The 20,499-nt window shown below is 41.0% G+C and overlaps 1 protein-coding gene across 5 annotated transcripts; it reads right to left on the bottom strand.

Moving 5' to 3' along the window:
• Nucleotides 1-973: 973 nt before the first annotated feature.
• Nucleotides 974-20,169, bottom strand: CASP8 (caspase 8). 5 transcript variants are annotated; one of them, XM_069068771.1, is made up of 8 exons: nucleotides 19,837-20,169; nucleotides 10,264-10,369; nucleotides 9,300-9,435; nucleotides 9,159-9,200; nucleotides 7,829-7,917; nucleotides 5,750-5,891; nucleotides 1,843-2,371; nucleotides 974-1,322 (listed from the first exon to the last, which is right to left on the bottom strand). In XM_069068771.1, the coding sequence occupies exons 1-8, from the start codon at nucleotides 20,133-20,135 to the stop codon at nucleotides 1,187-1,189; spliced, it is 1,479 nt and encodes a 492-aa protein (XP_068924872.1). In that variant the 5' UTR covers nucleotides 20,136-20,169; the 3' UTR covers nucleotides 974-1,186. The 5 variants fall into 5 exon arrangements, with proteins under 5 accessions (XP_068924872.1, XP_068924874.1, XP_068924873.1 ...); XM_069068773.1 differs by having other exon boundaries at nucleotides 1,843-2,344; XM_069068772.1 differs by having other exon boundaries at nucleotides 9,159-9,197.
• Nucleotides 20,170-20,499: the final 330 nt, after the last annotated feature.

The following is a 20,499-nucleotide window of genomic DNA, read 5'->3' as shown; positions in this document are numbered from 1 at the left end:
ACCTCTATATACATTCATATTAAACATATTTTTCACATTAGTCATGACATAAGGAAGAATTAGAACTAATGGGAGGAAAGAAGAAACAAAACAAAACAACAAAAGAAAAGGAGAGTCCTACCAAATTCTTTTTATTATACAAATATGGTACTGACATCTAACTTAGGAAGAGCCAAAACAGAGAAAGAAAATTATAGACCAATTTTCCTAATGAATATAGATGCAAAAAAAATTTTTTAGGTCAAAAATATATATTCTTTTCCCATAACTATTACATAAATGGGGGGAGGATGCTTAAGAGGATGAAAACAAATTCAGGTGCAGAGGAGGGAGGTACTCTTTGGTGCATCCAGGATTCACTGCATGTGCCCATATATCCAATCCCTTTGGGCCATTGGTATTCCTTCTACCCTTTACCTGTTTCTGTCTCAGGTGAAAAAAAATTCCTTGTTTGTATACGTGTTTCCCCAATATTAGCCTCTAAGTTCCTTGAGGATACAGACTTCTCTTTCATCCTTGTATTCCCAGGGCCCCTTTGCAGGAACTATACCTCAAGGTCGCAAAGGCTCATCTATCCATTGGTGGCTTTTGCCAGTTTGTGGCATTTTATCTATCACATAGTAGGCATTTAATAAAGTTGTTGGATTGAACTGAAAGAACTTCACCAAAATCCATCCCATTACTATGTCTGAAAACAGATTAAGTTATCATAAAATTATTTTCACCATTTTTTTCTATTAGTAGACAAATAAATGAACCATATTTTGTAAATTGGAGATCTGGTTCTTGACCCTTTGGCTAGTATATGGGAAGGTGCTGTAATTACCAAGTCATCAATTTGCTGGAATCAGAGCACTTAGCAGTGTATAGAAAGTTGTAGAGAAATGGTGGCAGAAACTCTTTGTGGGGATTACAAGGAGGGAATTATTTCTAGAAATTATAATATGTACAAGAAATGACTGCTGAGCCTTAGTCTTTTCCACAATGACTTTTATTTGATATGTACTTAATTGCAACTCTTTTCTTTAAAAAAAAAAAAAAAGCAGAGGTTTAGGCATCAGGCCTGCTTTTAGGGCCCGATCACCCACCCACCCCTTAATAAAAGTGCATAAAAAATTTTAAATCAAATAAATAAATTTTAACTATAGTGTTAGTATATATACAATTTCAAGTATTGCCAGCAATTCTAGTTAATGGGAAAGAAAAGCTTTTTCCTGAGGGTGTATTTAGGTTGCGGCATCTGCTTCCCTTTGTTGTTCGGATCAATTTTTTTGCTCACTTCAGAGTTTACCTCCGTCAGGATGTCAAGAATAGCCACTCCCCTGAAAAACAGAATATCACAAAGGAATTAACCAAAGGATGAATACATACTGTGGTAAACTGGGGAAGGACTCCTATTCATAACGCCATGGTTCCAGGTCAGTGGGTTCACATAGTCATGTGGTCAAACTGCTTTTCCCCTCCACCAATAAGGGTACCCTGAGGAAGTGTGGGTTGGGATGTTATACATTAGAATTGTTTTTCCTGTACAATACTCCACAATACTCTAACCATCCACTAAGTCTTAGACTGACTCCAACCTCAATTTATCTGTACGATGAGGAAAAGGACACTGGATATCATAGAATTACCTGAAAGTCCTGCCTACAAAATTCTCTCAATTCTTCAAAAGAAAGCACATGGAAAGAGCGGTAAAATCAGGAAGGAAAGGTAATTGCTATTCCAGATGTCCACCACGAACAGGAAGCATTGCAAGGTTGGGTGGGCAGGTATTTGGAAGTAAGTGCTAAGGGCAGACCAAGATGAAGAGAAGGAAGAAGGGTTTGGGAAGGTAATAATTACCGAGGACATTTTTCCTTCAGATTCTTGCAAAGGGACTGTATGTACCAGGTTCCCTCCTTCGGGTGTCGGTAAGAGATATGATTCTCTACAGTTGCCATTCCAAGCAAAAAGTCGGCTTCATCTGGAATGCATTCACTCTGAAGAAGTGAATCCAATTCCAGATATTCTCTTTGCTGATCAGAATCTGTATCGAGGGTGACCCCACTTTGGATGATCTTGCCTTGACAAGCTTGAATAAAGAATACTTTGGGTTTACCAGCAAGGGACGGGCACTTGGAACTACGGTAATACGATGTCAGATCTCTGATGGCCACCTCCTGCCCATCGATGCCGTAGATGGTGCCTCTATCCCCATGGGACAGGAGGCAGCAAACAAAGCAATCTCTGCCTTCGTGGCTCTTGTCCCGGAAGCTCCGCAGGTCTTCGTGTATTTGCTTTGCTGTGCGATCTTGCAAATGTACAATTTCAAAATGAAGCTCCTTGAAGGTGTTTTTCAGAGCATCTAGGAAAGGAAACAGAGGAAAACACTCTGTGAAATAAGAGTAGAGATAAAGAAGTATTTGAAAACAGAAGCTACAAATCATGTCCCACTAAATGACTCCCTTGCTTCTTCAGGCTACTGGTACCTGGGCTTAGCAGATACATCATTGCCCCAGGACCCAAATAGAAAAGAGGGAGGGTGAAGATCATTTTTATAAATTAATTTACCATAATACATAGTCTCCAAGTTCTGTTGTTAGTAGTTTTCAGTCATGTCCAACTCCTTATAACCCCATTTGGGGTTTCCCTGGCCCAGATACTAAAGTGGTTTGCCATTTCCCTCTCTAGCTCATTTTACAGGTGAGGAAACTGAGGCAAATGGGGTTAAGTCACTTGCCCAGGGTCACAGAACTAGTAAATGACTGAGGCCAGATTTGAACTCAGGAAGATGAGTCTTTCTGATTCCAGGTCCAGCACTCTATCCACTGTGCCACTTAGCTGCCCCTAATCTGCAAGATCATATGATAAAATGTTTATTAGGGTTATTCTGCTGGGCCATCTCCAGTTGTCCTGATCTATATCTGGCCACTGGACCCAGATGTTTCTGGAGGTTAAAGTGAGGCTGGTGCCTTTGCACAGCCCTGCCTCACTTAAATCCAATTCATCTGCATTTCATGCCATCACCGTGATGTCACGGTGCTCTTCAAGAACCAAGGACAAACAACAATAAACCACCTTGACAGTCTTCTTAGACCTCACTCCTGGCAATGCACTATTCAATCTAGTGACGCCAGTCTCCTAGCTGTTCCATTAATAAGATATTCATCTCCTGACTCAGGGCATTTTCTCTGGCTGTCCCTCATTGCCTAGACAGCTTTCCTTCCTCATCTCTGACTGCTGGCTTCCCTGGCTTCCTCCAAGTCCCAGCTAAAGTCTCACAGAAAGCCTTTCCTAATCTCTCAGTTCTGTTGCCTTCCCTCTGATAATTATCTCTTATTTATATATTATTTGTGCATAATCTGTCTGCTTACTATCTTCCCCATGAGATTGTGAGCTTGAGGGAAGGGACTGCCTTTTGCCTCTTTTTAAAGTTTTCTCCAATGCTTAGCATAGTACTTGGCATGCAGTGGGCAAATAAAGGCTTTTTGACTATGCTGTGTTCTATGCTAAGTGCTAGGGATACACAAAAGAAAAAGACCATGGGCATCTAGGTTACACAGTGAATAGAGCACCAGCCCTGGAGTCAGGAGGACCTGAGTTCAAATCTGGCCTCAGACACTTAACACAAATACTAACTGTGTGACCTTGGGCAAGTCCCCAATTGCCCTCCAAAGAGCGAAAAAGAAAAAGACCAAAAAATACCCAACCCAGGGCTCCTGACCTCAAAGACTCTAATGGAGAAGAAAGCACACAAGTACTATGTAAGTACAAGAGATAGAAGGTAATGTTAGAAGGATTTTGCTATTTGATTTAGCTATGTGGGGTGAAGGGGAGTGAGATGTTGAGGTTGACACCAAGGTAGTAAGCCTGGGTGACTGGGAAGGTGGAAGTGGTCTCCGAGTTCAAGTACAGAAGGTGGAAAAGTTTGAGAGAGGAAGATGACCACAAGTTTTGTTTTGGATAAGTTGAGTTTGAGATGCCTATGGGACATTGAATGCTAGACAAAAGGCAGCTGATAAAGAGGAACTAGAATTCAGGAGAGAAAAGGGGAATAGCTATTTCAATCTGGGAATCATCTTCATAGCAATAATACTTGAACCCATGGGAGCTGATAAGATCACCAAGTGAGAAATTATAGAGTGAAAAAGAAGAGGACTGGGGGAGGGGGAAGTGGGGGGAAACACAACCTTGGACCCAGGATACTCATGGTTAGTAAATATGGCTTAGAAGAAGAATGAAAAGCCTTAGGAATAGTCATATGGAGCCTGAGGAGTGGTCAATTAACTTGGAATAGAGGGGCAGGTTTTGGAAGTACAAAGGTCAGAGCAACTGTGGGGGGAACAGGTCAACTGTCCACGTGACCTCTGGTCCAGAGAATATATCCTGTGGAGAGGAACTAGGGTAAAAAGCAGGGAGAGAAGGAGGCCAAGGTTGGGGCCCAAGATAGGTTTCAGCAGAAGGGTACCATGAGAAGGTTGACCTGTAGACAGTTTTCCTATGACTTAGTTACAGACAGGGGACTGAAGTTGCCTCATGATGGAGGATGGAGGAAATTATTATTTCTCTCTTATATTAATAACCAATTATTAATTGAGATTAAGATTTTTTTTTCTAATTCTCATCCAGAAATAAAGCCTTGTAGGGTAATATGGCAAGTATTTGAAGGACATTACTGATCTTGCCAAAAAAATTACTCTACCTAGACCAGTTTACCTAGGTGGAATTGTTACCCTACCCAACTAGAAAAACCTTACAAAGAGAATCTAATCCATTGTGTTCTACTCAGGCTTGGGTTGGTAGGTGACTTGGGGAGGGGAGGGAGGGAAGGGATAGATCTTTTGTCTAGATTGGCTGAGGCTGAGAATGGTCTGGGAATAAGAGTGGCATAATTAAAGTCACCTTCTCAGCCCCTTGTTAGAATAAATCTACCTCATTATAATATTCATTCTCTCATTAATTGTTAAATAATTTATTACCACTTGTTAGGAACACCCCCTTAGAGGGGGTGTTCAAGCATCGAGAGGCCTCCAGGAGGGGTCTTTGCTTTATCAGAGAAGGCCATAATTAATAAAATGATTAATTACCCAGAAATTATGTCTCTTGAATTTTTTTATACATCACAGTTAAGAAGCACATTCTCCCCCTCACTCTCCCCACCAATTTTTGGTGCTCAAAAACTAAGCCCTAATTTCCCTATGTTAACTGTATCTCTGGACAAGGTGATAGGAGTAGAGACAGAGGTGTGAGAGCAAAAAAGAAGGGCATCTGTCACACTGGAAGGTCTGAATCTGTTACAAAAAAACCAATCAAGTTTATATATGAACTGGACCATAACTGGTTAATATCTCAGAACTTCTCAGGATAAATGGTTATGATAGGAGAGGAAACAACAAACTAAAATGCCTTCCCAATTCATTTCTATTGGACACACTGAAGTTTAGGAAAAGATACCCATTACTTGGCTTTGGAATTGAAACTCATTACTCCTGGTCTCGGTTTGAAGACTCACCTATGAAGAATCACACACAGGACATAGAAATGGAAAGGACCTTAGGGACCATCTGGCCTGACCAGTGCTTAATCAGCCTACACCATGGTGACTCCCTTGCCTAGGGAAGAGGGAAGCTGACGCTCACTTCCATGAGAAAACATATTCAGAGTTGGGGTTTAGCAGAGAGCAGTCTAGCATAGAGGTCCTCCCAGCCCTCACTGATGAAAGTTTCCCAGCAAAGCTTCCTGCCTTCAGGTGCCTCTGATTCTGTTGTACCTGCATCTATATCTGTCCCTTTCCTGTCCCTTATGGTCTGGTGCTCAGGCTTTTCCTTCCGTGCTCTTTGGAAGTCAAAGTTGTTGATGATCAAGCAGTATCCTCGAGGCTTGCTGCTCATTTTGTAAGCTTTGTCCTCATCCTGAAAAAATGAAGACACAAAAAAAAACTTCTCACTCTGTGAGCCCCAGTCCAAATAGTTCATACAGAGTCTCATTTGTAAAACAAAGAAGCTGAACGAGATTGCCCCCAAAGGCCTTTCTCCCTCCAATATGTCTTTCTCATTCACACTGATACACATCCCACACTCCACCCCAAGAAAGGGATACTTCTCCAAAATTCCCAGCGCCATTCCCCTCACTTTTTCTGCTTCCTCTACATCCTTGCTATCTTTGTGCATATAACAATAATCCCTTATATGAAGTAAGAATTGGATAGGTCGGGGCACCTTTAGCTATATATTAAATGTAAATACTATGTATGTACGTACGTATGTGTATATATACATATATATGTGTATGTACACATATGTATCTGGATTATTGTGGGGTAGGTTGAGGGGGGGAAGGTGAGGTTGGTCCAGACCTACAATTTTATCATTGTGGCAATACTTCTTTCACTGAATAAAATCAGTAACTCATCTGTAAGCTATAATCTTCGATAGAGACAAGATTTGAAGTAAGATTTTCCCAATTCTAAAGTCAGCTGTCTATACACCATGCCGTACTGTTTTTCATACATGATCTCAATCTGAAAAACAACCATGGGAGGTGGGTAGAAAAGGTTTTTTTGATGAGGAAACTGAGGCTACTGACCACTGTCTACAGTGTGCTTACTTGCCAAAAAGCCTTATATAGCTAGTACCCCCCTCCTTTGACTCCAAGTCAATAGCTACTGACAATGTGTTCTCCTTCTCAGGGGTATGATGGAGCCAGCTGAACCAGCTGTTGAATTTTCCGTGTGAGCCTTTGCACCTTGGAAATTGGCAAATGTTACAAATCAAGGATTGATTTCCTGTTTTATTGACTGACTAGACTTTTAAAAGTGATGGACTAAATATGAATAAAGTGGATTAAACTTTAAAAGTGTGCCAAGCGAACATTTTTCCCTCCAGAGAGCCACTGTTAAGCATTTACCAAACACCCTGCCTGCCTATAACACAAGGACTTTCCAGAGACAATGTTTCCAGGGACCTCTTATGTAGGCCAAGGATATTTTCTCAGTTAGGATGTCTCTGTGGCATGGAGCTCAGACCCTGTCCTGTCAAATGCTAGGGCTGTGAGAGGTGGCCCTATCAGTCCTACTTACCTGCTCAAGAGGGTGCACTGCATGTTGATTTCAGGATTCTGGATGCCCAGAAGGGACAGTTGGGATTTAATTAGTTTGTAAAAGAAAATGATTGCTTCCTGCTTACTAAGAGGATGAAGAGACTACTTAGCTAGTCAAGAATTCTGGATCCTTCCACAGTGAGCAACAGCAGCAGAATTTGGGGGCCCTTGAAGGTTCCAAAAAACTGAGTATCACAGCCAAGCACCATGGGGAGAGGTGGGAAGCTTTGCTTTAGGGCCTTGCCACTAATCCCTGATAGGAGTGACTAGGTGGTACAGTAGATAGAGCACTGGGCCTGAAGTCAGAAAAAACCTGAGTTCAAATCCAGCCTTAGACACTTCCTAACTGTGTGACCCTGGGCAAGTCACTTATCCCAGTTTGCCTCAGTTTCCTCATATGTCAAATGATCTGGAGAAAGAAATGGCAAACCACTCCAGTATCCTTGTCAAAAAAAAAACCCAAATGGGGTCACAAAGAATTGGACACAACTGAAATGACTGGATGACAACAACAATTTATCCCTGGCAACTCATCTTAGACACTTCCCCACCATGGACAGGAAGAGGAGAAAGTCTGGGGTGGTTCCTCTACCTATCCAACATCTCCGCCTTGGGTCTCAATATACAGAAAACATTTTTATGTTTCTGTCTCTCTACTCATCTAACAACTATAAAAATGGAAAACAATAATGAATATAAAGTGGAATGGAATGGGGAAGGATGAGACAGGAAGTTGGTGATGTAAATATACCTTTTCTCCTGTAAAATCTCCGGATGTTGCCTGAAGGTCATTCATCATTTCTCCTGATGTTGCCTGAAGGTCATTCATCATTTCTTCAACTAAACGCAAGCACGATAAAGATTAGAATGCAATGGGCTTAAGAGGGAGCAAAGAAAAATGCAATATTCTAAATACAACTAGGATGCTTTTCACACTGACAATTCAGTTTACAAAAGTGATTTCTTAGGCCAGAGCTTATTTTTTTTTTGGAGGGGATAAGGAAGGGCATTTGGGGTTAAGTGATTTGCCCAAGGTCTCAAAGCTAGTAAGTATGTCAAGTGTCTGAGGCCAAATTTGAACTCAGGTCCTCCTGACTACAGGACCAGTGTACCACCTAGCTGCCCCACCAGATCTTATCTTAGGCCAAGAATTCACTTCTGGAATTTGCAGGTCCATATTGACCCTAGACATTATCCATCTTTCAGGGTTGATGCTTGAATAACATTTTTTTTTTTTAAAAAAGATACTGTCTTTTCCTCATCCATGTTACTAAAGGAAATTCAGTCTCATTTGTGAGAAGGGTTTTAATAACTCTTACAAGGAGTGCTAAATATCTGAGTTGTTGTTTGGGAAAAAAAAACAACCAAGCAAAAAACCCTTGCTTTTAAATTCTTTGTAATAACACCAGCTATGCTTCTCTGGTATAGACTCTGTCTTGTTTGGCGCAGCAGATATAAATGCTTAAAGATTCAGTCAAAAGTCCTTAAACCTGACCTGAGTTCTCAGAGAAAGTAACTTAACAAGGAAATTCTAAAAATGACATTGAGTGAATGATTTTGTGAGTAACCATCAATACCTAAATTTAAAATGAGATTTTTAAGGCGCAGCTAGGTGGCACAGTGAATAGAGCACAAGCCCTGGAGTCAGGAGGACATGAGTTCAAATTCAGCCTCAGACACTTAACACTTACTAGCTGTGTGACCTTGGGCAAGTCACTTAACCCCAACTGCCCTGCCCCCCCTCCAAAAAAAATGAGATTTATATTCATCTTTGTGTACCCTGCATTGCCTTGAACATAGCAGCAACTCAGTAAATGTCTGTCAGGTTTAACTGAATTGTATTAGGTTAAAATACAAAAACCTGGACTGACAAAACAGGAGGTGAGCAAATGCCCTCTCAGATCAAATAGAAACTTTCTGTTCATCATTTAAATCCCTTAAAAACTTGTATTCCTAATATTTAGCAGAGTAGTTGCTATAAAAATGCTGGTTGTACTGAACTAAACAGCAGAAAGGAGGAGAGAGAACACATAAGAATAAGTGAAATACATATATCCCTCAAACTTATCTTTATGTATTACCATCCTGGATTTCCACTGGAACTCTTTTTGTGATTCTTTCTGCTAGATTTAAAAAAATCAACATTTGGTTAGAAACCCTTTTGACAATAATGATGACAAACCATAAGCAAATTTTGACAAAGACAAAACAAGATTTTCCACCTCTTCTCGATTCGAAGTCTCTGATTTTCTTTAGTAGGTTCTTATCAATGACATCACAAACTGCTTTCAGGTCATCCAGGTTTTCTTCTCCTAGAATTCCCCGTTTCTCCATCTCAATGAAAATATCAATCAAGGTCTGGTGGAAAGGAGAGGACCATCAAGGAAAGAGCAGTTGAAAAGACTGGACTGTGAGTTACATCACTTTTCAGGTATTAACGTTTTTGCTTCCTTATACATTCTCAGAATCAGGGAAACTGTCTTTAGATAACCTGTCCCATATTTTCCAGGGATGTTCTGGCCTGTAAAGACCTGGCTATAGTCATGACATCACTGACTCTGTCCCTCAAGTCCACCACCAACTCTCCAAACCTATGTCTCATCCTAGTATCTCATTAAAATGGAGGCCAAAAGAAAGGCAATATGGCATGTGCCCCCATCTGACACCAGCTCTCCCTGAGCATTTCCTGAACTGTAAAGTGAGCAAATTGGATGAGATCACAGTTGGGGAACCTGCTGCCTCAAGGCCACATGTGGTCCTCTTGGTCCTCAAGCTTGGATTCAAAGGGCTACACTTGAGGACCTAGAGGACCACATGTGAACTTGAGGCTGCAGGTTCCCCAACCCTGGACTAGATGGTCCTTTATGGCCCTTACAACTCTAAATTTATGATCATATAAACAAAGAAAAGTGAGAAATATCTAAGGCAGATCAATTGTCCTAGCCCTGCTGAGACTCCCCTTTTTGTCATCTCCAAACACGGATCCCATTTTTTGCTAGAGATAACTTTTTCCTACTCCTAACCACAGCCAAGGTCCCATCACCCAATATCACGAATCCCAGCCAACTCTGCCTGAGAATTAGATGGTGGCAGGCCATCTTCTCTCTCTTCTCTTCAATCTTCTCTACCCCAACCCATTCTCAGAAAGAACTCTAGTTCACAAAGCACAACAATACCAACTCTTACCATATTATCTTCTAGTTTGCACTTGGGAATCTTGCGACTCAACATAAATTTAATAGATTTCAATTCAAATCTTGCCACATCTTCTGAAAGATCAAAAAGCAGGACCCTGGGGTAGGAAATTAAGAAACTTTTAAAAATGTCTCCTTGAGGCATTTTATAAGTTCCTACTCATTTTATCTTTTTTTTAATCTGGATTTAATGAAGACCAAATAAAATGGGCATTACCATATACATAGTAAAACAGAAAAAAAAAAAAGGATTGTACAGAATATTGTAACTCTTTTACAAACAGCTTGCTATTCTTTTAAGAAACAGTAAGTTCAATCTGTAACTACCCAACACTGTCCTGTTTGTCTGTCCTTCTTTCTGAACTTCCTTCTGTTTTCTCCATTTTAAAAAATGATTCTTCAATGACTTTTCTTCCCCATCTCTTTTTGCTACTTTACCCCTAATCCTCCTCCTCACCTTCCTCCCACCTGTGCCATTTGAGGGGGTAAGGGGGAAGGAAGAAAAAGAAAAACAAATTCCTTATAAAAAATATGCAAAATCACTCAAAATACATCCCCACTGTATCTGTGTCTTGAAAATGTCTTATACTGCATCATGGAGTGCCTACAGATGTTTTATGGAACTACAGTGAGACCAAGACACAGCATGGGAATGAGAAGGTCAGGAGACCTGAATCTAAATCCCATCTCTCCTGCTTGCTCCGGCTGTAAGCCTGTATAGGCCATTTAAGTTTTCTGGGACCCAGTTTCCGAATCTATAAAATGAGGAGGTCTCCAGTTCCAATCCTATCATTCTGTGACCGGGTAGCACTTTAACACTAAATTGGGAGATTCATTCATTTATTCACTTATTTATTTACTCATTCATTTATTCATGCATTCATTCTCTTATTTGTTTATCTATTCATTCACTCATTCATTTCAAGGGTGACCAAACTATAGGCACCCAGGGAATCCTAGAGGATGTTTCTGCTTTATACACCCTGATCATGTAATTCCTATTAGCTAAAAAAACTTGATGAGAGGGCATAACTCTCAGTCTTACAGGTATTCCCTGATTTGTAGAGAAGTGGTATATATTGCAATGAGTTGAGAGTTGAACATGAGGGTGAAGGTGTGGGTTCATATCCTACCAATGATGCGGTTTGATCATGTGTAAACCATTTAGCTTCTCTGTTGCCTCACTTTCCTCATCCGTAAGGTGAGTTACAAGTCATTACCTTACAGGTTTGTTGTGAGGCTCAATCGTAAGCTCTTTGAGGGTAGGGACTGTCTTTTGCCTCTTTTTTAGATCCCCAGCTTAATGACTTAAGTGACTGACACATAGTAGGTGCTTAATAAATGCAGATTGATTGACTGGATGTTAAGTGCTTTATAATTATTAAAGCACTACATGATCTAGAATGTGAGTTTCTCCTATCAGGTGAGATCCCTGAAGGCAGGAATGCCATGTCCTTGCCTTTCTTTGTAGCCCCAGTGGTTAGCACAGGGTCTGACACATAGTAGGTACTTGTTGAATGCCCAAAAATGTCAGTGGTGAGTATGATTGAGCCTTCCTCCATGAAAATCCTCCTCCAAAGCGTCCTATAGACATGAATGTGACTGTGGAAACTCTCTCTCTCTCTTTTATTTTAAGGTTTGCAACCTATTTTATTTTATTTTTTTCTCAATTAACAAACATTCTTCCTCTCTCACCCCACCACTGAAAAACAACAACAATAACCAAGAAAACAGAAAAACATATGCCCTACAACCAATAAAACTGTCAAGCAAAACAATTCCATATTGACCTTATCCTGACCTGGCCATCTTAAAGGCCACAAAAAGCTCTGGTGGGCCTATGAAGCTGCAAAAGTTTCAAGTTCAGGTGAAGTATAAGACCAGCAATGGACTGTCATTTGAGAACCAGCCTAGATAAATTTCAGGATGCTCTTTACCAAAAGATTAGCCCTAAACTCTAAGAAAACTCTCTCCCATCAGGTGTATCTGGGCTTACCATCTTTTTTGATAGAAGTAGCCACAGATAAAATCACCCACTTTTTGAAGAAGTAGTTACAAATCCAGAGCAAGTGAGCTCCCAGGAAGCCTGAGGGTAGGGACTGCTTCATATTTTCTGCATTTGTATCCCCACTGCCTAGCACAATGACTAATTCTTCATGGGAGCTTAATAAATGCTTGTTGCCTAAATCATTGATTTCTACCACCATATGTTTACATTTTAATTTGTCTTCACATTTTGGAAATGAAGAAGGCTGAGGCATGTATTTGTGAACCTTGCAAAATGCTACGGGATCTTACATTCATGGGTTGCTAGGGCTTAGTCACAATTTGGGGAGCCAAGCTTTCAGGAAGGCCAAGATAATGGATAGAAATGCTTGTTGGATTAGATTGGGTTGGACCCCTCCTCCAATTTTCCAAATTCAGAGGCTCCCGTTCCATGATCGGGCTTAGTTAATAAATTCCTTGTGCTTAGAATTCTCTTTATCCATAAATATCTGTAATCTAATTTTTAAATTTATTTAATGTTTAAGCAAGTCAAATTCTATTGATATTCAACTCCAAATTAGGCTGGCTATTCATAAGAGAATGAAACAGTAATAGTGAAATACTTAATATGTGCTGGGCATTGTACTAAAAATCATGAAAATCATAAAAAATAAATTATAGATCGGGATAGGCAAACAGCTGGCTAAAGGCAAGACAGTGACCTGGGAAATTAGCTTCTTCAATGCCCTTAAGTCTCCCCCTTTTGATGTTCCTTTTCTCTTTTTTGTTTTCTTCCAATTGTTGGCTTGAGGGTTCGAGAGCCTTTGTCTTCTCTTTGCTCTCCCTATCATCACCTGCTCTTAGTAAATTATTTGATGTGAATTGTGAAGAAACCACACTGTAAATGACAAATGCTGTTTTGTTCAAGATATGAAACTTACCACAAAGGGCCAACTTTAAATGAAAAATCAACTACTTTAGAAAAGAATTTTTTTTTTTAAATCATATCAAGAAGACTACTATTCCACTATAAGAAAGCAGGGAAGTATATTCTTTCACATTTTCTTAATTGCTCTTTCATCATCACTGCCATAATTATTATAGTATCGTGAAAAATGTAGCACCCAGGGCCATAGGACCATCTGTTTTCAAACTAAATCATTTTAAATGGATATGCTTTTTTTGAGTTCTTATGTCTAACTTTTATCTTTTCCTGGTTCATGCTAGTTGTCAGGAGGTAGCCTGATGTGGATGTGAAGGTGCCCTAAGGGTTAACATAATATTAAGGGTTGCTTTCTCAGTACCTTGGGAGGCCCTCCTGAGCCCGAGTGTCCTAAAGTCTCTCCCCTTATCCTGAAATGCCATAAAACTTCTGCCTTGTCCAGGACCATGGAATTCCTTGTCATCCCCCCCCATCCTGGGTCATAAAATTTCCCCATCTCCCTTATCTTGTGTCATCCATCTTCCTCATCCTATGCCTAAATCTCCAATCCCCGTTAGAAACCCTAAAATTATCCTACATCTACAGACTGTGGGACTTTCTGTGTATATAAGTCTGGTCCTTGTCCTATATCAATGCCTTTGTTTAGCTCCTTGCTAAGTCTCAGGCCCACATGCTTTTGTGTTAATAAAGCCCCCTTTTGGCTAAGGAGAAGGTCTGATTGAATTCTTTCAAAACTGAACCAGCTCACACAACTCTGACTTTGTCATTTTGGTGCTGAAACCCGGAGTCCAAGTATTAACTGGACTCCGATGATCTTTTCCTAGCCACTGAGATAACAGGTAAGCACCCTTTTCTTTGTTCTCTTTCCCAGACCTTTCTGCTCCTACTGTCTCCCTAGCAGCGAGAATCCCGGAGTGCCCAGACACTGCCAGCGGTGTCTAAAGCTCCATTGATTTCTGGGTGGTCAGTCGGACTGTGGACCCTCGTATAAGGGGGATGCCCTTGTGCTGGGTCAGTCTCATTTGTTTTCTCCCCCTCTGTCCTGGGATGCTGGAATGAGTGGTGAGAGTTTGCTAGGAGGGAAATTTGGGGAGATCTTAAGGAAAAGTGCCTAGTGTTCCATTGTAACACAGCCTGACCTCAATATATATAAATCTAAACAATATAATCTAGAAAAGTGATTTGTGAAGGGGATTTCTAAACAAAACAAGCTTAGTAAGAAATCTGGTCTCCAAAACTTAAAAGAAAAGGCACCTTGCTCTGTTTGAGTGAACTTTTTACCCTGTTGTTTCCCTTACACCCTGCTTTACTCTGTGTCATTCCTTCCCTCCCCCATGGGATTTTGGGGAGGTGCGGAGGTGGGCCTCTGTGCCTGGTTTCCTTTGGGGTCCCTGCACCCTGGTTTCAAGGTCTCTGTGCCCTGTGGGCCTCTGCACCTGGTTTTCTTTGTGGTTCCCTGCACCCTGGTTTCAAGGTCTCTGTGCCTTGCAGGCCTCTGTGCCTGGTTTTCTTTGGGTGTCCCTGTATCCTGGTTTCTAGGTCTCTGTACCCTGTGTTAACTTAAAACTTTATATTAAAATGTTACCAACTAGTGATTATGAATCCAGATTTAATTTGTTCAACCCTATGTAAAGTCTTCCATGTAACAGAATTCCTACTAAGTTCTTAAAGGCCTGATAAGCTTTGTTATTGTGATAAGGCTAGTTTAATTGAAAATGTTCATGCCTTAGGAAAAACTTAACTTCCTCCCCAAGGTAAACACCTTTTGGCACTTTAGAATTTGTAATTATTGAGAATTTTGGTTTTCTGGCACTTTGATTTGTGATGCTTAAAAGACATTTTATACCAATGTGGTTTTGATAAATCCCAATCTTTAAGGTTTCCATCTAATTTATTTTATTACTTTCCCCATTGTGTTCCTTTGAAAAAGGAATGTTTCTCACCTGACTATTCCTGAGTCTGGCTATGAGGTGGAATTGATAGTGCATGGTTGGAAAACTGTGACACTTTATCTAATCATGTCCTTGCCTTTCCTTTTATGGCAAATTTCTATAATCAAAGCAAGTTGTAGTGAAAGATATGTGAGCACAATGCACATATGTGACATTTTGCTGTTTTTCAATCCTAAATGCGTAGTTATTCTATAGCCCAGTTGGGTAAAATTGCATAGCTATGTGAAAGATTAAGTCCTTGGAACAGAACATTCTTTCTGAATAATATGGGAATAATTAAACAAAGGGAAAAGGAGTCTGTGAAACAAAGGTACAAACACAATGATGAACCATCATCCCATAGACTAAAGTTAGGATACATCTGAATTACTATAATAAAGTGTGTGTTTAGGATCTGAGCTATTCAGCCTCGGATTATATTCCTTTTATGTATTAAAGCACTTAGTAAATGGGTATTTGGCCTAGTCATCTGTCTGTCATTAGATATATGTCTGTATGGAATAAGGCCCTTAAATGTTTTAAAGTGATGTTATAGGGGTGGCTAGGTGGCACAGTGAGTAAAGCGCCGGCTCCAGAGTCAGGAGGACCCGAGTTCGGTTCCAGCCTCAGACACAAAAAAACTAGCTGTCTAACCTTGGGCAAGTTACTTAACCCCAACTGCCCTCCAAAAGGCAAAAATAATAATAATAATAATTAAAATTAAAGTGATGTTATAATAATGGAGTATTGGTACAAGTGATTGAGGGACCTAGTTGTTACTCTATTAATTACTGAAACTAGATCAGAAATATCTTCTATTTAAGGAAAATAATTTCAGTGCAAATTTCTCAAAGGAGGCAACTTATGGAATACTTTTGTATTAATGGGAAAGTCAACTTCATTCAAAGTTTGTTACTATTGTGGAAATAACACCTGTTCATACTGTGTGTTATGTGATACAAACATGTTTTATTATAAGCAATTTATTGATATGCACTGTTTTGGAATCAATTCCTTATGCATCCTCCCAAGTCTTTTATGACAACTGAAGTAAAAGTCAGTCTCTTATAAGTAAATTCATTTGTCTAACTCTTGAACTCAAGGATGGAAAGCTTCTATCTGCAAAGTGTTGTTACTGATATTTACGTGTATAGAGTTGGATCCTCGATAACATCTGATCCACCTAAAGAAGCAGAATCGGAGTGGAAACTTCTGAGAAAATAACAAGATGCAATAATCCTGCATGTCAAAAGCACATAAGAGCATCTTGGTTTCTTTCTTCGTTTTCCTCTATTCTCTATTGGGCCCTGCATATTAACTTGTCTGCCAGACTTGTGTCTCTTAGACTATTGACTGTGCAGATAGTCATGCAACAAAGATACCTGTTCCACACTCTCTTCATCCCCTGGACGCTGCTTCAACCTCATTTTACTCCCCTCTCCATCCCCACTCAGGCAGGGACAGCTCCTTTGTCCTTCTCCCAAAAGTATTTGGGTGGATGGTGAGGAAGAAGGAGTGCTGAGGCAGATGAAGCAAGCAGGAGGCAGGATGTGAGATGTGACATAAGATGCAGGGTGTAATCAGTCAGAAAAGTGATCCAAGGACACTATGCATTGAAGCCCCTCACTCTGGGGACTTGGCTGTGTGCTTTCTAGCTATGCTGTGTTCTGGGTCCCACCTTGAACCACTTCTGTTTGTAGCCCACTTATTCCTGATTCCCGCCCTGTGCCTAGGGTTAGGCCTGCTTCTTTGGAACTGGAAATCTAATGCCTTAATTCAAATAGGGCACTCTGTGGGACAGGGCGGAGTACATGATTGCTGGGTGTGTCAACATCATGCCCAGTACACTAGGTTACTCCCCACAGCTCTCCCCTATTCTCTGAAGACCCTGCATGGAAGTTATCCTTTGAACACTCAAAGGATGTTACAGGCAGCCTCTTGGGTGCAAGGTATCCACTCCACCCTGATATCTCCCCCTATGTCCTCTTGTGGGTTGTGGTTCGTGGTTCCTCTCCCTTCTTCCCCCATTCTGACCTCATTATTAATCATTTTATATGCTCTCATCCTTGGTCCGTGCTTATTTAACCTCCTGGTTTGCTTTCTGTCTTCTTGCCTACAGAAATTCCACTTTCAGATTTTAGGATACCAACCCCTACCCTTGGTGTCCTGCCTCTCACCATCCTGGACTCAGCTGGCACCAAGTTCTGCACCCCATGCTGACCCTCCCCCAACCAATTCTGGCCCTTAAAATGGACTCTTCACCCCTGTGCAGCAGGAAGCAGCTACTGGAGATAATGACCTTCGTTCCTTTTTCCAGAAAAAATTTTCCTGCCTAGTGGTTGAGTGGGGAAATGATGTGGATACAAAGGTGCCCTAAGGGTTAACATAATATTTAGGGTTGCTTTCTTAGAACCTTGGGAGGCCCTCCTGAGCCTGAGAGTGTCCTAAAGTCTCTTCCCTTATCCTGAAATGCCATAAAACTTCCCCCTTGTCCAGGACCATGGAATTCCTTGTCATCCACCCCCCCATTCTGGGTCATAAAATTTCCCCTGTCTCGGGGCGGCTAGGTGGCACAGTGAGTAAAATGCTGGCTCTGGAGTCAGGAGGACCCGAGTTCAGTTCTGGCCTTAGACACTTAACACCCACACAAAAAAAACTAGCCGTGTAACCTTGGGCAAGTTACTTAACCGCAATCGCCCTCCAAAAAGAAAAGAAAAATTTCCCCCATCTCCCTTATCTCGTGTCATCCATCTTCCTCATCCTGTGCCTAAATATCCAACCCCCATTAGAAACCCTAAAATTACATCATCATCCTACAGACTGTGGAACTTTCTGTGTATATAAGTCTGGTCCTTGTCCTATATCAATGCCTTTGTTTAGCTCCTTGCTAAGTCTCAGGGCCACAGGCTTTTGCATTAATAAAGCTCCCTTTGGCTAAAGAGAAGGTCTGATTGAATTCTTTCAAAACTGAACCAGCTCACACAACTCTGACTTTGTCATTGGCGATTTCATTTTCACTCTGACTCATTTCACCCTTCCCCTATCGCCAATCGGTTGCCTGGACTTGTCATTTCTCCCTCTTCAACTTTTCTCCCATCAGGCCCTCTTCTTCACACCAAAAACATCTTCATTCAATCCCTGATCTCTTCTCACCTAGATCACTGAAACAGCCTTAAAAACGAACATACTGTATCCTTTTCTCTACCCCGGCCTACCCCCGGTACAATACGAACTCCTTAAAGACAGTGAATGTTTCATTTTTGTCTTGGTATCCACCTCCCAGAGCTTCATACAGTGGTTGGCACATAGGCATTTGAAAAATGCTTGTTAACTGGTGTTAATTGAGTCTTGTTATTGTCTTAAGAAACTCATTCCACAACAACAAAAAAAAACCTCATTCAACATGGCGGAAAAGGGTGCCTGTGACAACCATGCAGCCAGCCCCAAGCCTACTTTGCTATTGACCCTAGATGTCCCATGTGGGGCCCCTGGATTAGTGACTCATCTTGGGGTGAAGAAATGTAATCTGCCCTCCAGAAGGTCCTTGAAAGAGAGCTATGGTGGCTAGGTAACCCTTGGGAATGGCAGCCTGGTGCCTGGTAAGGGAGAGGACCAATCTGGCAGGGAAGCATGGTTCTCACCCCCCCCCCCCAGAGTGTCAGCATCTGGACAAAGCCTCGGTCACCCTCCTATTAGTCCTTACTCTCTGTTACAACTCTGGTTGGGCATTGGAGATCAGAAAATTCCCAGTATCTGTTTACATTAGCACCTGAGAGAAGTGAGGCTGTTCTGGTTTGAAAAGACAGCCTCTTTTCTTCACTCACCTGAAGTGAAAAGAGAGAAGAGGCCCTTGAGAGAAACGGAACGTAAAGGAAGAGAGCAGGGAGAAAAGAAGATCAGCATATGATCTGCAGCCTGACTGGGTTATTCTAAGCATGGATACTTAGAAACAGGAAGCAGCCAGCATGGCACACACTCCCCACCATGACTGCCATTTTCAGACGGGCTCTTTGAATTGTCATGACTTTGTCTCAGTTGAGGTGAGGGCTTCTGAGCAAAATTAAAATCTTACTGACTTTCCGTACATAAGCTCCCCCCAAATCAAGATACAGAAACGAGGGAACTGACTTCATTTGTTTCCCCTCCCCCTACCTACCTTCAGAGAGAGAGAGATTATGGACTCAAAAGTCCTTTTTATTTTTTAACATGGATAATGCAGGAATTTGCTTTGTTTAACTATACTTTGTACAGTTATATACAGATATATATATATGTATACTTTGTATAAGAATACTTTGTATACTTTGCAACAGATTTTGTTTTTTCTTACTTTCTCAATGAGTGGGTGAAAGGGAGGTAGGGAGGGAGAAAATACAGAACCGAAAGTAAAAAACAATTGAATTTTTAAAAAGAAAGGCTTTGCCTTCCCTTAAAGGAATTTTAGACATCTGAGAAGAGGTGGGGGGCAATCCTTTTCTTCAGAGGCTAGGGAGGAGGGAATGGGAGCTTTTCACGTGCCCTTGAGATCATCATATCATCACTGGTGCTTATATAGCACATTAACGTTTACAAAGATTTTCACATATATTGATGTCATTTGAAGTGGCCATCTCTTTTGCCTATGTACAAAATTAAACTTATCTACCAAAAAAAATGCATCCAAATAACACTCATTTCAAAATCACAATATTAAAGCGTCACCTACCTGTAGTGGGAAATCAGGACTTTGGTTCGGATTTGACACTCTACCTCCGATTTCATAGTGTTCAGTGGGTTTTGGAGGAGATCTATTCGTTTGATGTGGTAGAGTAGTTCCTTCAAGAAGGACAGATTGTCCTCTTCCAATAAACCCTTTTCCTCAAGTATCCTGAAAAGCCCGATAGCATCCTTGATAGATTCCTGCTTCTTCAATGGGATATGATCCAAGCAGAGGAATTTCAGACCAGCCAGATCTTGACTGTCTATTTCCTCTGCAATGTTGTACAGAACTGTGTGGAAGTCCATGATTATCAGAAAATTAGGAAGGTGAAGTTCTAACCTGGAAAAAGAAACTTTTATTTTAGTTGAGGCTGATAAACTTAGCTGCATAAAGCCTAAGGTCTCTTTCTTGTTCATTTGAAAGTGTTCACTTTCAGGGAGGGTATTTCCCACGACATTCAAAGCCCGTACTTTGTTTTTTTTTTTTTTGCTTTTTGCAGGGCAATTGGGGTTAAGTGACTTGCCCAAGGTCACATGGCTAGTTTTTATGTTAAGTGTCTGAGGCTGGATTTGAACTCAGTTCTTCCTGACTCCAGGGCCGGTGCTCTATTCACTGTGCCACCTAGCCTCCCTGAGTCTGTACTTTCTTAAATATAATGAATTTAAAGTT

Source organism: Petaurus breviceps, unplaced genomic scaffold (genome assembly GCF_028583685.1).
Source record: "Petaurus breviceps papuanus isolate PSGF00001 unplaced genomic scaffold, PetGlider_PUasm1.0 90769, whole genome shotgun sequence".
Lineage (NCBI taxonomy): Eukaryota > Metazoa > Chordata > Mammalia > Diprotodontia > Petauridae > Petaurus > Petaurus breviceps.
The sequence above is the reverse complement of the archived record's forward strand: the minus strand, read 5'-3'. Positions and strand labels throughout refer to the sequence as shown.

Excerpts from the sequence above, each read along its gene's own strand:
- CASP8 (XM_069068771.1), bottom strand. The coding sequence starts at position 20,135 with ATGGACTTCCACACAGTTCTGTACAACATTGCAGAGGAAATAGACAGT. Across the intron at positions 9,436-10,263 it reads GCAAACTAGAAGATAATATG|ACCTTGATTGATATTTTCAT; the intron begins GTAAGAGTTGGT and ends CCTTTCCACCAG. Across the intron at positions 2,372-5,749 it reads AGGGACAGATATAGATGCAG|AGTGTTTTCCTCTGTTTCCT; the intron begins GTACAACAGAAT and ends CTTATTTCACAG.